Below are 16254 nucleotides of genomic sequence, written 5' to 3' on the forward strand. Positions count from 1 at the left end.
ACCCATCTACTATACCTAATTACTATCAGTCACTGGATGTACTAGCTGACTACTATTAGTATTATTAGGATACCTAGGAACTTATAGTACCTACCTATTGATTCCCTAACTTGCTCTCCCCTATTTGAGCTCGATGAGGTCATAATACCTAGCCAAGAAGACATTAGGAACGGACAGGAGATATTTACAAACACATTTAGGCCTTAATTTAATATTTTTTATTAAATAATTATTACAAACATTATTCTTACATTACAAAATTATCAGTAAATAAAAAATAATCGTCTTTTAAGATATTATACCTGTAATTACTTTTTCTTACATTACTTAAATAGAAATACATTATTTAGGCAAATACTTAGTACCTGCTTACTTATTTACTATTCTAATGTATTAATTATTATGTAAAGACATAATTGTCATCATTGTAGTCGGTAAAATATTCTTGAGCGGTGCTGGTTGGTATTCTAGATTGCTAGTTAGAATATGTGGTTGAATTATTTCATTTACCAAACTTTTATCTTAAAATCCTAAGTCAAAATATCAAACCGACATAATCTCTAAGTTGTCCTTCATGAAATCCAGGTTGCTAAACTGGCATTCCTTAATATGGTCTAGAATAATATCAACAGTTTCATCGCTTATTTTACCGGCTTCATTCAAGATTCTCAGTAAACCAGTCAAAGTGAAAATTGATTTTACTTGAATACCATTCTGTTTCAACACACTAGCGCCACCTTGGTCGCGGTCGAGAACTACTACGGCGTGCGTGACTTGCAAGCCTTCGGAACGTAATGTGCTAACAGTTTCCATAAGGCTGCCACCAGATGTCACTACGTCCTCTACAACTAGGCATTTCTGGTTTTTCTCGAAGATTCCTTCCAGGATTCGTTTCGTGGCGTACATTTTTGTTTCTTTCCTTTTCATGATCATTGGCGTGTTTGTGTTGACGGACATGACGGCGGCGAGCGGGAGCGCGGCGTACGGCACGCCACACAGCAGCTCATGATTTATATCCTTCGCGAGCTTCTCCAAATGTTGGGCCACCGAAAGCTGTAACATTAATTTATTTTATGTTTAATTTCTACTAATTAATTAGTTTTATTTTCGAGAACATCTAAGTAATTAATACGTCTGCAGTATTTTAAATCTTTATTATTTTAAGTAAGTATTTGCATGAGCTACTTAGATGACATATTAATTTACAATTGCAACGATTTAATTACGACCTGCAAATAGATTAACTTTTATGTAGGCAGGTAACTAGGTACTAAGCTACTTACAGCTACTAATCTTGCAACACGAGTTTAATTGGCATTTATTTTATTTCCTGTACATTAATAAATAAATCAATTTGAATACGCCGAGCCTGTGTTATTCGCACATTATATTCACAGTTTCTCTATAGACCATGCCTCATTGGTCGCAAGTGCGACAACACGTCGAAAAGGGTCTCGGGTTCGTTTCCCGGGTCGGGCAAAGTAGCAACTGCTAAGCTGTTTTGGCTTTTCGAAAATTTTCTCAGTAGATAAATAGGCTCAGGCATAGGTATTACATGGGACCTCTCTTAATAAAACATATTATAAAATACACGTTGGAACGCGCCGTACTTCAGTGTTCCGGTGTTTTCATGTTGTATCTACTGTAGATCCTGGTTTACAAGCGTTGCAGCGGTATTGTCGGTGGTAGCGGGCTTCACCCATAAAAAGGTTATAAAATACAATGTACCATAATCTGCGGATGGGACACGACGACTCGTAGGTCGAAGTAGATGGGCGTGCGCCTGCCGATCTTGGCCTCGATGTCCCCCAGCCGCACCGCCCCGGCGTCGAACAGGCGGACCGCTAGCTCTTCCAACGATAACATCGTCTGGAAAACATAAATACAGAAATGTAAGTACTTAATCAATATTTTAGAAATGTGTTTAGCGTTTAATAGGTTGCCAAGAGCAGACGAGTCAACTGTGTACTCCTTTAATTAGTTTAATTTAATATAGGTAATATTAGGTAAAGTATCTATATTTTTAAAGCTCAGTGCATTTCTCTTGCTGTTCTCCGTTGGTCAAGTGTTCGAGAGAGTTGACTACGAACAACCAGGATCAATTCTCACATCCGTCCGGAGCTGCGGACTGCCAAGCGGGTTTAGTCACGGGGTAAAATTTTATTCAGTAAGAGTCTGACACTCCCTCTCGCCTGAGAGAATTCTGACATAAAATTACAATAATAGGAGTTTAGAATACATTCTTTTGCGCTACACAGATCAAGCTCCCGAAAACATAAGCACTAACTTAACTATTCACACAGCAGTTGATCAAGGAATTTACCAGACAAACAGAAAGAACGCCAGTCCACTATTGATCACCTGAAGAGAATGACTGACTATTTTGTCAGTCCGATCGCATATAACATGGATCTAATTAACCGCAAAACCGAATTAATGTAGGACGATAGTGGTGAGATCTAGTTACTACACTTACATAATATATGGACTGTACAAGTTCCAAAAGATCAATAGGTTTTGTTATGGTATAGTAAGCAATCGCCGCGGCCCATCGACACTCGAAGCATCAGAGGCGTTACATTCTCAGTATATATTGTATAGTCTATGCGTTACATAGTACATTACAAGAGCGTTGCCGGCTTATTGGGGATTAGGAATTTAAAGGGTTGTTGGAAATCGGGAAGATAAACTTCACCGGACGATTGGTATCTCAACACACATTTAAAACCTCAATAGAACCCACTAATCCAGCTTTTAACGTGTAAAAAAATACCATTTACCATTACACAATGTTAACTAATATCAAAATCCTTGACTAAGGTTACAGCACATGAGATATATATATAAGTATGTAATAAAATACAAGTAGGTAGTGGTCAGAAAGAGTTCCGCGGTGTAACCGGTTCGAATTCACCAAGTATCACATTTGTCACCTGATTTATTATAATGTGGTGGAAGTTTAAAACATATTTCAATGACGTGGAAGTCAGTAAGTCGATAGGAAGTACATCAGTATACCTTACATATTGATGTCCATAAGGTCCATTGGGACCTTAACATTATTGCTAGACTATGAGTAGTATTCTGTGCTATAAGTCTCTACTACATAAGAATGTTTTCAGACTAAAAACGAATTCAGACTTTGAATTTCGACATATCAATGGCCGTATATGACATTTTCAATTAATATTTGTATAAAAAATGATGTATAAAATATAAGGAACTATAAGGAACTTTGCCATAGACACTTTTTATATCAACTTACACTTCAGAAGTTACAGTCAGATTTGCTAATAAAACATCTTATTTTTGCTATCCTGAAAACCTGGGTTTTGTCCCTTACTGCCTCCTTACGGTATTTCGTATTTTGTATTGTGTTATTTAACTTCTTCTACACAAAAGTAACAATAGTAGCCAGTTAAATAGAAATATATGGCACCAATTCACAACATGTGAAACTATTACATCAGACTCACAGGATGGCAATAACACGAGATCATTGCCCCTCAGCTTCATTGTAAAAAACATAATCAAATCTAATTAGGTACAGCTTACATATTAATTGTAACTGGTCAAATTACATACGTGAAATAAATACTGTAATAGAACGAGGAAATAAGTAGCGGTGAAGGTGTCAAGTTTAAGTGTGGGAGAGCCATGCGTCGACGGGAGTGATACCACGGTGTCACCGAAAACCGACGTGAAACAATGATTGCGTTGTGTGAGTGAGGTTACCGGAGGCCCAATTCCCAATCTTCCCAATCCCCGATTCCCCAACAACTCTTAAATTCCTAACCCCCAAAAAGCTGGCAACGCACTTGTAACGTCTCTGGTGTTTCAAGTGTGCATGGGCGGCGGCGATTGCTTGCCATCAGGTGATACGACTGCTCGTTTACTGGCGTGTAGCATAAAAAAGGAGTTTTCATGACGTGGAGAAGCCTTCAAATGCCGCCTATCTTTATGGGGAAAAAGATTAGGGAGGGATTCTTATCACACTAAAGTAAAACCACCCCGGTGATCACCATTATCTCTTAACCCAACAGCTTTTTCGCCGGTAAGTGCTAAGCTACCAGTGTGATACATGCCACCTTGAAAAACATGGGCATTAGGTATATTGACTTGAGCTGTGGACTGCCTAGTGGGATACCGGGGCTCCGGCTCTAAGAGCAGGAGTAGGAACGGAGTGGGTTTTAGTGTGTAAGAGACTAACACTCTGGCTTCATTCTAGGCGGGAGAAGTAATTAGATGATTTCTCTCCTTCAAAAAAGGTATATGGAGAAAATGTTCTTTTCAGAAGTTTCAAATCGTACTTAGCTTTGGTTAATGAAGAACAACGCTTTCAAGAAGAACTGTGTAGGTATCGAAAATATTAACCATCGTTACCATGGCAACCACTTGTTTACTATAAAGTAAACCTTTTCCTAGAAACTTTTCATGATGTAAAGATTCCATTAACTATAACGTATGTGTAGTTATTAATAGAGCATGTTACATTTGTTGGTCACGTGTGAAGCACGCGGTTCTAAGCAGAACCAGCCGATTTAAGGTCCGTTATAGTGATGTCAGGATCTTTAATGTTATGCAATAACATCTTTTAAGCTACCTCAGTGGCCACAAGCGCGACTACTGAGCAAGGAGTGTCGAGGTTCGAACTCAAACTCAAAATCAAATTCTTTATTTGCATGTTAAGGTATTACAGGTCTTAATTTAAATATTATATACAGCTTAACGGCCTTTTTCAGGCGTTGCAAATTTGAAGGCTAACTAACTTATAAATTACACTTGCTTAACCTGGGACTCGATCACAAATTATTGTCTTTTTTTAGTTGTTACATCTCTTGTGTATATGAGTGTGGTATTTTAGCAAGTTGTGGAGGGCAGATGGATGGATGAATCTAGTAAAAGTAAGCCGGCCCTTACATCATCAGCATATAGTGGCCACTGCTGACCAAAACCTCTTCTCATATGGAGAAGGTGTGAGCATCAATTAGGCTTGCTCAATGTGGGTTGGCGGCCCTATTCCCTAATTGAAATATGCAAAAGCCAGAGAAAGTAAAGCTTTGATTTTTAAGATAAAGGGCAAACAAGCAGATGGATCATTTGATGGTAAGATATCAACCGACTGAACCATGGATGGGGGTGTCCATCTATGGATGATGTTGGTCAGCAACACCAGAAAAGATTAAAGTTCCTTGCCGAGGATAAAAAAATAAATAAAAATAAAATACCTCTTTGAGACCTTGACAAATCTTTAGGTTTTAGTGTGAAACACTTCAGTTGTCTAGAAGTCTAAAATCGATTAATGAATAATTACCTAGTTGAAAAGTGGGCGTGGGTGGTTACTCTATACAGTATCATGTATCAGTGCCAATATCATAGCTTAATTATGAAATAGCAAAATCTAGATTATCAGTTAATCTACTGATACTTGACAGGCTTGTACCTTTTGTTCAGGTTCTATGTACATTAGACTTTACTTTAGATAATAAGATTTACTTTGTAATCTGCATTCTTACATCAAATATTTTTTTATGAATTAGTGCAGTCATCATTGAAGCATCTTCTGTGATGTAGCTTGCAATGACAAACTGTCTGCTGTTTTAAAATGGAACTCATGATACAATGGCATGCTTTCATTTTAACGTTCAAACCTTTTTGCCAATATCAAAGCATTTAGTTTAATTAATTAGGCACAGGACGGTACTTTTAAAGCATTAAAATAAAATGGTCCACCAGTCTGTCTGTCAGTAAAGCTAATTAAATGAACGCTCGTAAGGATGCAGGTGCCAAAATGACATATTGCATTCAATTGCTGAATATTGACGGCTTTCTCGAAAGGACTGGAAATAACGAGGTTTTGTCAAGAAAAAGTTGATCCAGTAATAGTGCCGTTAAGTTACATTTAATTAAAAAACCAATACAAATGTTAATAACAATTATCGATCAACTTGCTAATTAAAATAAAATCTCACTCGTTATAAATACATTTCTCAAGGATACAAAACTTTCTCTCGACGCTCTCTCGATAATAAACAAATGACGCGTCAATATAAACAAGAGATTGTACTTGACTTTATAAGCAAAATACTTACGATAACTTCACGGAATTCCGACCAATAGTAGGTAAGCAGTAAAGGAATCCTCACACCAACGTTAGCACAGTTTGGAAATCCACGAAACAGTAACCTCGACGCTGCATCAGTGATATTGGACCCCTAATTAGGACCAAATTATTCAATCCGACGTCCAACGATTGACACACTTGTTTATTAAAAAAACAACACTCAAAACAACCGCTAATTTACATAAATATTTTCTAGAAATTAAATCTGGAACTGTCGCGAAATATTTTATTTTTAAATTCGCGTTCTTATTTTAATCGATTATTGTTTAAAGTTTTATTTATAGTCTATATTGTACCACATCACTATTTGTGAAAATAGAAAATGGCGGATTTTAAAATATTAAAATGGAATATTTCTGGACACACGTCGTATCCGTGAGCTATCAGACGAACATAATGATACAAAATAAACAAGTCTACTCTAAAGAAATAAGTTACAAGTTCACAACTTGCATAGATATAGTTTTTGCTCACTGATCTGCCTGTTTTTGTTTCATCGTAATTAGTTTAATGCTCGTGATTGGGCTCTTGGAATTCGCAAAAAAACTGTTAACGGGTTTTACACTAAGTACACACGTAATGTTAGAGAGTAGATTGTCGCAACTGTCATTGGAAGATTTTTAGAAAACTGTCGATATTTACTGCGCATCTGACTGAATTAGGAACTTCAAGTAATTCAACCACAAGGAGAATCAGACCTTCCTTCCTTCAATAATTTACTGTCTGAAATACACTATTTAAAATATTTCTCTTAGGCCTTTTCCTTTTCTAGTGCAAGAAAATTTTCCGTTATCTAAGAATTCCAGATACAACCTGTGCCCAATGTTTCAATTTCAGAAAATATTGCTAGGTATATGAAGTCTTTACCAGGGCTCCGGTTCGAAAAGCAGGAGTAGGAACGGGGTGGTTTTTAGTCAGTAACAGTCTGACACTACCTCTCGCCTCGCCCAAGGCGAGAGAAGACATAGGATGATTTTCCCCCTCAAAAAAAAAAACAACAGTTTATTATTTATTGTTTATTTCTTTTTATATTTTTTAGCATTGGCGGTGTGTTGCTAGAATAAATTGCAAAAATCAAGAAATAAGACCGAACACCTATTTCTAAAAGCTATAAAAAATCACACCAAAAATCAAACACACAGACATACAAAAATTCCTTCAATAGATATAGGTAAACCGGCGTGTCTGTGGCAGTATAGGTAATACATATAATATAGAAGACAGTCTGATAAGCCAATGAGTCAGTGATTATGTGAACAAGTACATTAAGAGGAAGGTCAGGCACTCACTGTCTCAATTGAGAGAGTTTATCGGGAGAGGGAAGAGCAACTGGTTATTTCCACTTTTCAAAACAATGTCTTAACATTACAACAAGTCATGAAGCTCACTTGTTGTAATCATGAAGTAAATACAAAGAGGAGATGTCCTAACTAGATTTCCCTTTAACATTATGCGTTACACTTTACGGGGAGCGCGGGACGTTACAACAAGAGAGGGGTGTCTCTCTATTTTCCAACATGCAGTCCCATACTACAAACACATTGCACCTTTTTACTCATTATATCTTTGGGCAGACATTTGGTTTGTCACAGTGCATAATCACATTATGACATCTCCTCTTTGTACTTACTACTTACTACACTAAACTACACCAATGTTACTGATTATTGCCACTGGCACCTGCAGTCAATGAGCACCTTCAGTCCAAGAAGTATAAGAAAATATGAATTGATTTATTTCAGAACAAGTTTTTAATAGAAGGTTAATTATTAAATAGCTGGGTGATCACCCAGAACTTCATATTCTAATATTAGTACAAAATGATGATGGTCTCACGGTCAAGGTTATGATTTATGACAAAAATAAAACGAACTTCTTGAAGGTTACCCATCTACTAAAGTTTTAACTACCATTGTCTCTTCCTTGTTCCTCCTTCAGTACTGCGGCTGTTCAGGTTGCTTGCCATCAGGTAATTCGTGTCTTTTTGCTCTCAATATCATAGAATAGGCAGACAGACTGTTACCAAGTTTCAGCCTAAGTCATTCCGGGGCTCCGGCTCGAAGGACAGAACTAAGTAGGAACGGGGTGGTTTTTAGTCAGCCAGAGTCTGAAGCCATTGGATGATTTCCCTCCTTAAAAAAACCTATGTCATTAATGAAGAAAATGTGCTTTTAATCTTTATTATTTTCTTATCGTCACGCCTTTTATCCCCGAGCGGATAAGCAGAGGTGCACATTACGGCACGTAATGCCACTGTACAATGTACATCCACTTTTCACCATTAGTGTTATAAGTCCCATGTAATAGGGGGTGAGCCTATTGACTATTGGCTATATTCTTTTCTTTAGTAACATTAAGATTTTTCTAGAACCAAACACCTATCACCTATCAGATTTCTTCGAACAGCTACTATTAATCGTTAATAGGTATTTTTCCACGTAGTAAATAAATAATTGGTTTATTTCTGTTGTAACTAGCTAGCTGTGTAGAAACTGGTCGCTTATCCGATTCATTTGGACCAACTATCTGATTGTTATCTACCGATCATCTGTAACACGAGACGGTTAGATGTGCGTGCTGATAATAAACTTGATTTATTTTTGTAACCAATTAGGAGATTTTTCTGCTTCTTTGCCAAACGAGAGTACCGACTGAAGAAAGGTTAGATTTCTTCCCAGTAATATATCTAGCACGGAATCTGGACTTGTGTCCAGCCAACATTGTTAACTTGTGAAAAGTCTTTGTCCATTATTTCTCCAATATTGAGAATAATCGACGATTCCCCAACAACCCCTTTATTTTCTAAACCCCCAAAAGGCCGGCAACGCATTTGTACCGCCTCTGGTGTTTCGTATGTCGGCGATTGCTTACCATCAGGTGATCCGTCTGCTCGTTTACCAGCTTATAACATAAAAAAGTCTGTACCTTCCTTTCGAGGCATAAAAGGCGCGACGTTATGCAATTTTATGTTGAAAACCAATTAAGTACCTACCAATAGTCTAACTGACTGACTATCTATCTTATGGAATGCAAACTAGGGTGTTTTTATCGCCAAGACTGTACACAATCACAAAAAATGCGATCAACATAATCAAAAAGCTTTTAAAAATAGGACCAGTGACCTTTACCGGAGTTACTATGTATAGTCTGGTCTAGGTATAATTTGTCTATTGTTCGATAAGGTCCACTTAGTATTATTATAAGTTTATAACTAGTCTACGGAATGCTGAACACCTGATCCGGTGAAATAAATGCGTGATAAGTATCTTATTTATAGATTTTTATTATTTTCTTAAACCTGCTACTGGTGGTAACAAGGTATAAAGCTGTAACACTAATGATGATCGATGGCTATGACATAAGTGTGAGAGAGCTAGGTATGCTTCGGCACGAATAGGCCGGCTCGACCAGAGTGATACCACGGCCTCACTGAAAACCGACGTGAAACAACGTTTGCGTTGTGTGAGTGAGGTTACCGGAGGACCCAATTACCCCCCTTCACATTTTTATGACCTGATGGTAAGCAATCGCTGCTGCCCATGGACACTTGAAACACCAGAGGCATTACAAGTGCGTTGCGTGTCTTTTAGGGGGTTAGGAATTTAAGGGTTGTTTTTCGAGAATCGGGTATTAGGAAGATTAAGAGCGTGTGTGTTTCGGGGAAATTGGTCCAATAAATTTTCCCAATCATTCCAACAACCCTTATATTCCTTACCCCCAAAAGGCCGGCAACGCACTTGTAACGCCTCTCGGCGGCGATTGCTTAACCATCAGGTGATCCGTCTGCTCGTTTACCGGCTTATACCATATTGGTAGTCTACTGAACAAACGACGCGTGTGGCGGCCATGGAAATAGTTTTTATTCTGGAACAATCCCGAACACAGTCATTTTCGTTTTGTCATCCGTTACAGGAATAGACAACATTCCTAATTTCCAACTTGTGTCGAAGCAAAGGCAATTTTACAGAATGCCTCCTTTACTCGACACTCGACTGTCGACTGGTTTAAATCGAATCTTATTAGTATGAACTTAAGTTCTATATTTGTGTGGAGAACAGATTTATGTTCGTTTTTTGCTTTATTTTGTCTCTGTCGAGATTTGTACCTATTTTGGGAAATGTAGACGTTTTGAGTTAAATTTGAAACTTCTTTCTTTTCCTGTTTGATTTTTGATTTACCTCAACAGACTACTTATTCCAATTTAAATTAGTTTGTGTAAAATAAATATAAAAAACATTATTTTAAAATAAGTATTTTTAAGTAAAAAAACAGCAGTTTACAAAACTATAGAACAACGCCATCTATCCTTACTATCCAACACTACATTACTCACTTATCTTTACGCTCTGTTTCACTTCGAGGTGAGCAGATTTAGCGGTTGTTCACATAAACGTGCAACGTGACGTGGCGGGTTAAAGATCACCGACTTTCGTCTAGAATACTTAAAACGCAATGAGTAGCTATAATAATGCACTACTTTCACCGATTGTCTACGATGTAAAATGATGAGCAGCGATTATGTGTGAAGCAGCGCCACCGATTAATGTGGCCAGACTTGGAACTGAGGCTAAGGCAGACTAGGTATTCTATTTGTTATGAAGAAAATTGTGTTTGTTGAAGTTGTAGACATGTTTTAGCATTGTCTGATACCTCGAAATCCTCGGATTGAGGGCTCGTAATGGCTCGTTTAACGGTTTAAGTAAAATTAAGTAGTTCAGACAACCCCGATATTGTTTCACTGGGTTAAACCCAAGACTACAGTAAAGTTACAGTCATTAAGAAGTTCAATAACCCATTAATAGCCACAAAATGACTAACTAGTGTTCCTACAGCCTTTTAATAGCGCACCTATTGACGTAAATGAAATAATTGCCAATAAACTCATAAAAATCTAAAATACTTGTATGAAAACACGGACATACGGACTTTGGGCCGGGGCAATAGCCTATTTTACGTAAACAAAGTCGGATCGCGGAGATAGCTTCCGATAAATAAATAAACAGCTGTGAGCTGGCCGCCATACTTGCCATAGACACTGCGCAATGTCCATCGACAATGGAATAAGTTTTTTGTTTGTGTTATGATTAGACCTATTTTTATGTGCCTTTGGTCTGGATTATTGCGAGATTCGACATTGAAACTTGGTTTTAAGACTTTGAAGTTTTCCGACTAGTTTCAGGATCTCTAATAGTAGGTGCCTATATTCACTAGATCAATTTACCTATGAGAGGGTTTACACCACTCACTGTCACAATACAGTGGGGATGCCATCAGGTGCGACCTGATAGAAATGCTTGAGAACAACTTGGAAACGGTATCAACAACCTTAAACGTGCTTTCGAAATAGGTACTTGGGGACTATCATTGTTTTATGTATTTATTTTATTAGCAACAAGTTATCATCAAGTTTTTCCTGCTCGGCCCAAAAGTGAAACTGAAATCTTGTCATATGCAGTCGTAGAAGCACAGAAAGCTTCTGTATTCTAAATCATATTTATAGCTATTTTAGGAAATATCAAACGACTACCGTACTGTAATAACTTTCGTAGTTACAACGAGTTAACAACAAAACACACTTTAACTGTCCTTATAAGCACTTATTTCCGTTAAAAGACATCCAATCTCAATATCACAACACATGAAAAACATTACTGAAATAACAAAAAGTTCAAAGTACCACTAACTCTCAAAGTTTAACCAAACATTAAAACTCTTTAGTTAAAAATACGCGTGTAAGTCGTAAAAGGGGGAAAAGAGTAAAAAACTGCATTCAGTTTCCGACCACTGCTGGCGCCAGTGGCAGTCAACGACATATCTGGCTACTTGCCAAGACAACTAGCTTCCTTAGTTCGTCACTAAATTGCCTGGACATATTGCCTTATAAATGAGCTTTGCATAGTTTTATTTGAAACCAAGTCTAGTGCTTGCAAATGTGACAGAATGTGTTCGTATATTTTTAGATTTTCAATATAGAAATTCTTTGTTCATTTTTATGTCTGGTTAATGCTAATATTAGGGGACGTCCATTAATCACGTGAGACTCAATTAGGGGGTTCGACAAAAATCACGAAACATCACGAGGGGGGACGGGGACTTTATAAAATATCACGTGTATTTATTTTTTCACCGAACGCGTGTTTTTTAAACCTTAAAACGGGGTGTAGTGTAGATTTTTCCACTTCCTCATAAAAGAGTAAATTATAATTATACATTTCTAAACTTAAACCAATTTAGATGATATTTTTTAGGTACTTGTATTACGTACAAAATGTTAACCCACTCATACTTATTTTCTGTATTAAAAAAATTCACGTGATGTTGGTTGGGGGTTAATCTAAAACCTCACCACCTATCGCCAAAGGGGAGGGGGGATCAAAAAATCTTTAAAACAACCTGACGTGATTAATGGACGACCCCTTAATAGAGTGACACCTTATAAAATATAGGATTCTATGCTACGATATTTAAGTTTATGCTTATGACAAGCGGCACCGAAGCCTATAGACACCTGCAACATTAGAGGTACCTATCACAATGACATTGTTATCCAATCTTTATATCTTTATATATATAATTCTTCTGTACGTGTGTATGTCACTGAACTTCTCTTAAAGGACTGGACCGATTTTGATGAAATTTTTTGTGTGTGTTCAAGGGGATCTGAGAATGGTTTAGATTCACAATTTTGTCCGCTGGACAATGTTTTTTTAATTAATCAGACGTGTAGACAGGACAACGTCTGTCGGGTCCGCTAGTAATATTATATAAATAATCTTGTTATCCACGTATCACATAGAAAACTGTTTAATTGTGCCATAATTTTTGAAGAGCAGGCTCCCCAAAATGATGTTTACAATTTCAATTTTATATGTCAGTGGTTCCGTGCTGGAATCAAATGCGAAGTACATTCAACCAAATGACTTTTTGTTAACTATTTGCTAAACAAGGTTCCAACACGTTTAAAGTGTAACAGCTAATAATTTACAATGCAAGTATGTCCATACTCGTTTAAAAAAACACAAGACATATGCTTTATAACATTGATGTAGCACGGGTGCGGTGGAATTCTTCCTGCGTTTGGAGTTGACATCGTAAAGAGCCTTTTAGAGATAAGACACGTATCTACAGCTTTTAAAAGAACTTTTAAATCTTGTTGACTGCGTCGTAGATCTAATGGTCTCGAAAGCGCATTTTTCCTTTTTTACACTCAAGTATTCATTCCAGTAACATTGATTTTAAATAAAATTTTGCTCAATAACAATAAGCTAGTCCTTTTAGAAGTCCCTGTACTAACCGGGTCTTCTAAAAAATCTAATACTTTAATCGTAAAATCGTCCTTAGTTGAAAGAGATTTCTTTTTATTGCATAAAATCCCACCACATACTTCCAACAACTGCTTTACAGCAGAATAAACAGTAGCATCGACACAGCGAAGCTCAGCATCCAAAGCCTCGAACAATTCCTGCGAAACAATTATTGAATTATACAAGTGTACAATACTGTCAATATGGAGGCCATTCAATTGTATGTAAAGTGTACAAGTCCTCCTCTTGCGTGTTGCGTCGCGTCCCCCGTCGCCGGCGCAGGCTGCGCGGGCGCAGGCACTGTCGTCGACTTTTTGCGCGATTGGCCACGTCTGCGTGTAACGGGAGTGTGGTCGTGGTTTGAAATGTTTGCAGCGTTTTGTTGCACTGTTTTTTGCCCATATTTGTACTGAGTGTGTCTGGATTTTGCATGCTGTTTTACCTGTGTCGGTGGGATAAAAAGTATCCTTGTAAAAAGTGTGTAGGTGTACCCTGGAGACGTTGACAGTCAAGAGCGAAGGAGTTACTTTTTATTTCGTTTGTTACATAGTTTGAGACCTCTTCGTTTGTTTAGTGGCATTTGGTAGGAAGTTCCTACCTAAAATGGATTTTGACTACTACTTAAAGTAGGACCAGTCTTGATCTGACACTATCATTTCTTTTTGAGAGGAAAATTATTCAATGACTTCTCCCACGTTAGATAAGGCGAGAGGGAGTGTCAGACTCCTGCTTTGCTCGGAGCCCCGGTAACCTGTTACGTTATCCACAGCTCCGGATACTTGACACTATCTTAGACTTGGTTTTAAGTGCACTGTTTTAACCTAATTATGAATCTGTTCAGTAATTCAGTGTTTAGTTTGCAAAGGAACAAAGAGAACTTTACCTAGCCATAAATATATAATAAGAGAGAGGCATGCATACAACTCCAGGGAATTACTTTCATTGCCCTACAATACTTACCTAGATAGTCGCCAATTCCCGATGGACGAATTAAGTATACGCGCGTGGAATTTCATTACAATTGGATAATATACTAGTATCATTCTCTGCCGAAAAGCGACGTCGAATAGGGTAGATGATTATTTTTTATTTTAACGTGCGTCTTGTAGATTATTTTAAAATATTAGACACGTATTTTTTTTACGGAAACAAATACTTTCGAAGATATATTGATTTGATATGTCGCGTGATGTCACTTCTACGTACATTTTATGCGTAGATATGACACTCTCAAACTTTGATTCGTTTTATCTAATTGTTATATTACTGTCTAAAAATTTTTCATTACCTAACTGACGGACTAAACAGACTTTTTATTTTTATACCCCATCATCATCCCTATTTTCCCTGTTTCCCTATTTCTCCAACCAGTCAGAAGTCAGTATTTGGCTTAGAAAACCACAACTTTCTCGTGTATAGCACCGTGTATGCAAACGATATGGTTCCGGTCTAGTTTTCAGCTGGTACTTGTAATCTAGATTATCTGCTATCTATAGAGTTAATTACACGTGTTATACTGTTGTCAGCAGTTTAAGTGTCACCATGGGTGGATCTTGATTCTTGTGCTTACTAATTTACTTCTTTGGAAATTATTAATGACTGAAAGTCAGGGTTAAAACAGATTATAGATTCTATCCCTTGTTATTAACACCATACTCCACACTCCCTTTTTGAAATCGTCAAATCCTAGAAATGTAGACAGACGACCTAATTTAAGGTCGTAGGAAACCACTGGAACTTAGGTCTAGGTCTAGCTGAGGACATCTAGTGACTAATGATGATAATATTTTTGTTGCTCCACTTTAGGATTTTCTACTGTGTCGCGGGTGCGTTGACAAACAATTTGTGGATCACACAAACATTTGCTCCGTGAGGGAATCGAAGAATCGAAGCCGCAACACGTGGCACTAGGTTGTCCAGCTAGTGCGCCAACCGTGCAGTCAGTCAGTTCTAATAAAACTATCTAGTCCTAGTAACAATAACTCTTAGACATGGGTTATCTTACACAATAAATCCCATCAAGTATTTTTTCTATTCTGACAAATTTTCTCGTAATAAAGGGTCGTAAACGCTAAATTACCAGCAGACAGACCCAAAATATCCCTTCAGAAGTGCATGTTTAAAATTACCATAGACGAGACGCTGCGTTGGCTGAATGCCCGACGGAATTAGCACCCGACTGTAATCCCTAGCAGGGACATAATGCTGGCTGGATTTTTTACTCCTTTTGTTTTTTCGTGGCGGTAGGGCTGGCAGTGATTTTAATTATTTATTTTAGGAACTTTTGTTAGTAGAGTAATTAAGGAAAATTCGTATATAATATTTTGTATACATATTTTACTTTGTATGTAGGTGAATCTAGAAACCCTTGATACTAGATGGTATTTTTTAACTTTACTTACGAAAATAGCAGATTCTGTAGACTCAATGCTTAATTTTAACAAATACCTAGAGTAATTTTGTGTCTTCCTATTTCCTATAAAAAAGAATGAATAAAGCAGGTACTTATATAATATGTGTATCATTAAATTACCAGTCTGTAATTTAAAACCAACAAATGCGTCCGCATTTTTTCTGTCATTCTCATCAGTGATGTAACAAAGGTTCCGTTGTCGAACATAGAGGGCGTTGTTCTCAATAAATGAGTGGTCTGTCGGGTCTGTCTATGGTGTTGATTACCATTTCATTGATATACTAAGTAGTAAGATTTAGAGATAATACACGTAACAATTGGATTTTGTTCGCTTTAAGAGCTGTATTTATGTAAGAGGTGTTCAATTACAAGACCAAAATGGTATTTTGAAGATGAAGATTGTTGTTTTGAAT

The 16254-nt window shown here is 37.2% G+C and overlaps 1 protein-coding gene and 1 long non-coding RNA gene across 2 annotated transcripts in view; both read right to left on the reverse strand.

Annotated features, from left to right (window-relative positions):
- The window catches only part of LOC126911089 (uncharacterized), a 51799-nt gene that overhangs the window by 2059 nt on the left and 33486 nt on the right, over window positions 1-16254 (reverse strand). The gene's annotated exons all lie outside the window — the stretch shown is intronic.
- Window positions 204-6519, reverse strand: LOC118277647 (uridine 5'-monophosphate synthase-like). The gene is made up of 3 exons (XM_035596539.2): window positions 6093-6519; window positions 1729-1869; window positions 204-1053 (listed from the first exon to the last, which is right to left on the reverse strand). Exons 2-3 carry the CDS (start codon window positions 1864-1866, stop codon window positions 544-546), a joined length of 648 nt encoding a protein of 215 aa, XP_035452432.1. The 5' UTR covers window positions 1867-1869; window positions 6093-6519; the 3' UTR covers window positions 204-543.

This window comes from Spodoptera frugiperda, chromosome 10, assembly GCF_023101765.2.
Source record: "Spodoptera frugiperda isolate SF20-4 chromosome 10, AGI-APGP_CSIRO_Sfru_2.0, whole genome shotgun sequence".
NCBI classification, from domain to species: domain Eukaryota; kingdom Metazoa; phylum Arthropoda; class Insecta; order Lepidoptera; family Noctuidae; genus Spodoptera; species Spodoptera frugiperda.

What these genes read in the sequence shown, in the direction of transcription:
- LOC118277647 (XM_035596539.2), bottom strand. Translation starts at nt 1,866, where the DNA reads ATGTTATCGTTGGAAGAGCTAGCGGTCCGCCTGTTCGACGCCGGGGCG. An exon ending in TGTCCCATCCGCAGATTATG is followed by an intron (nt 1,054 to 1,728) that starts GTACATTGTATT and finishes TTAATGTTACAG; the next exon opens with CTTTCGGTGGCCCAACATTT.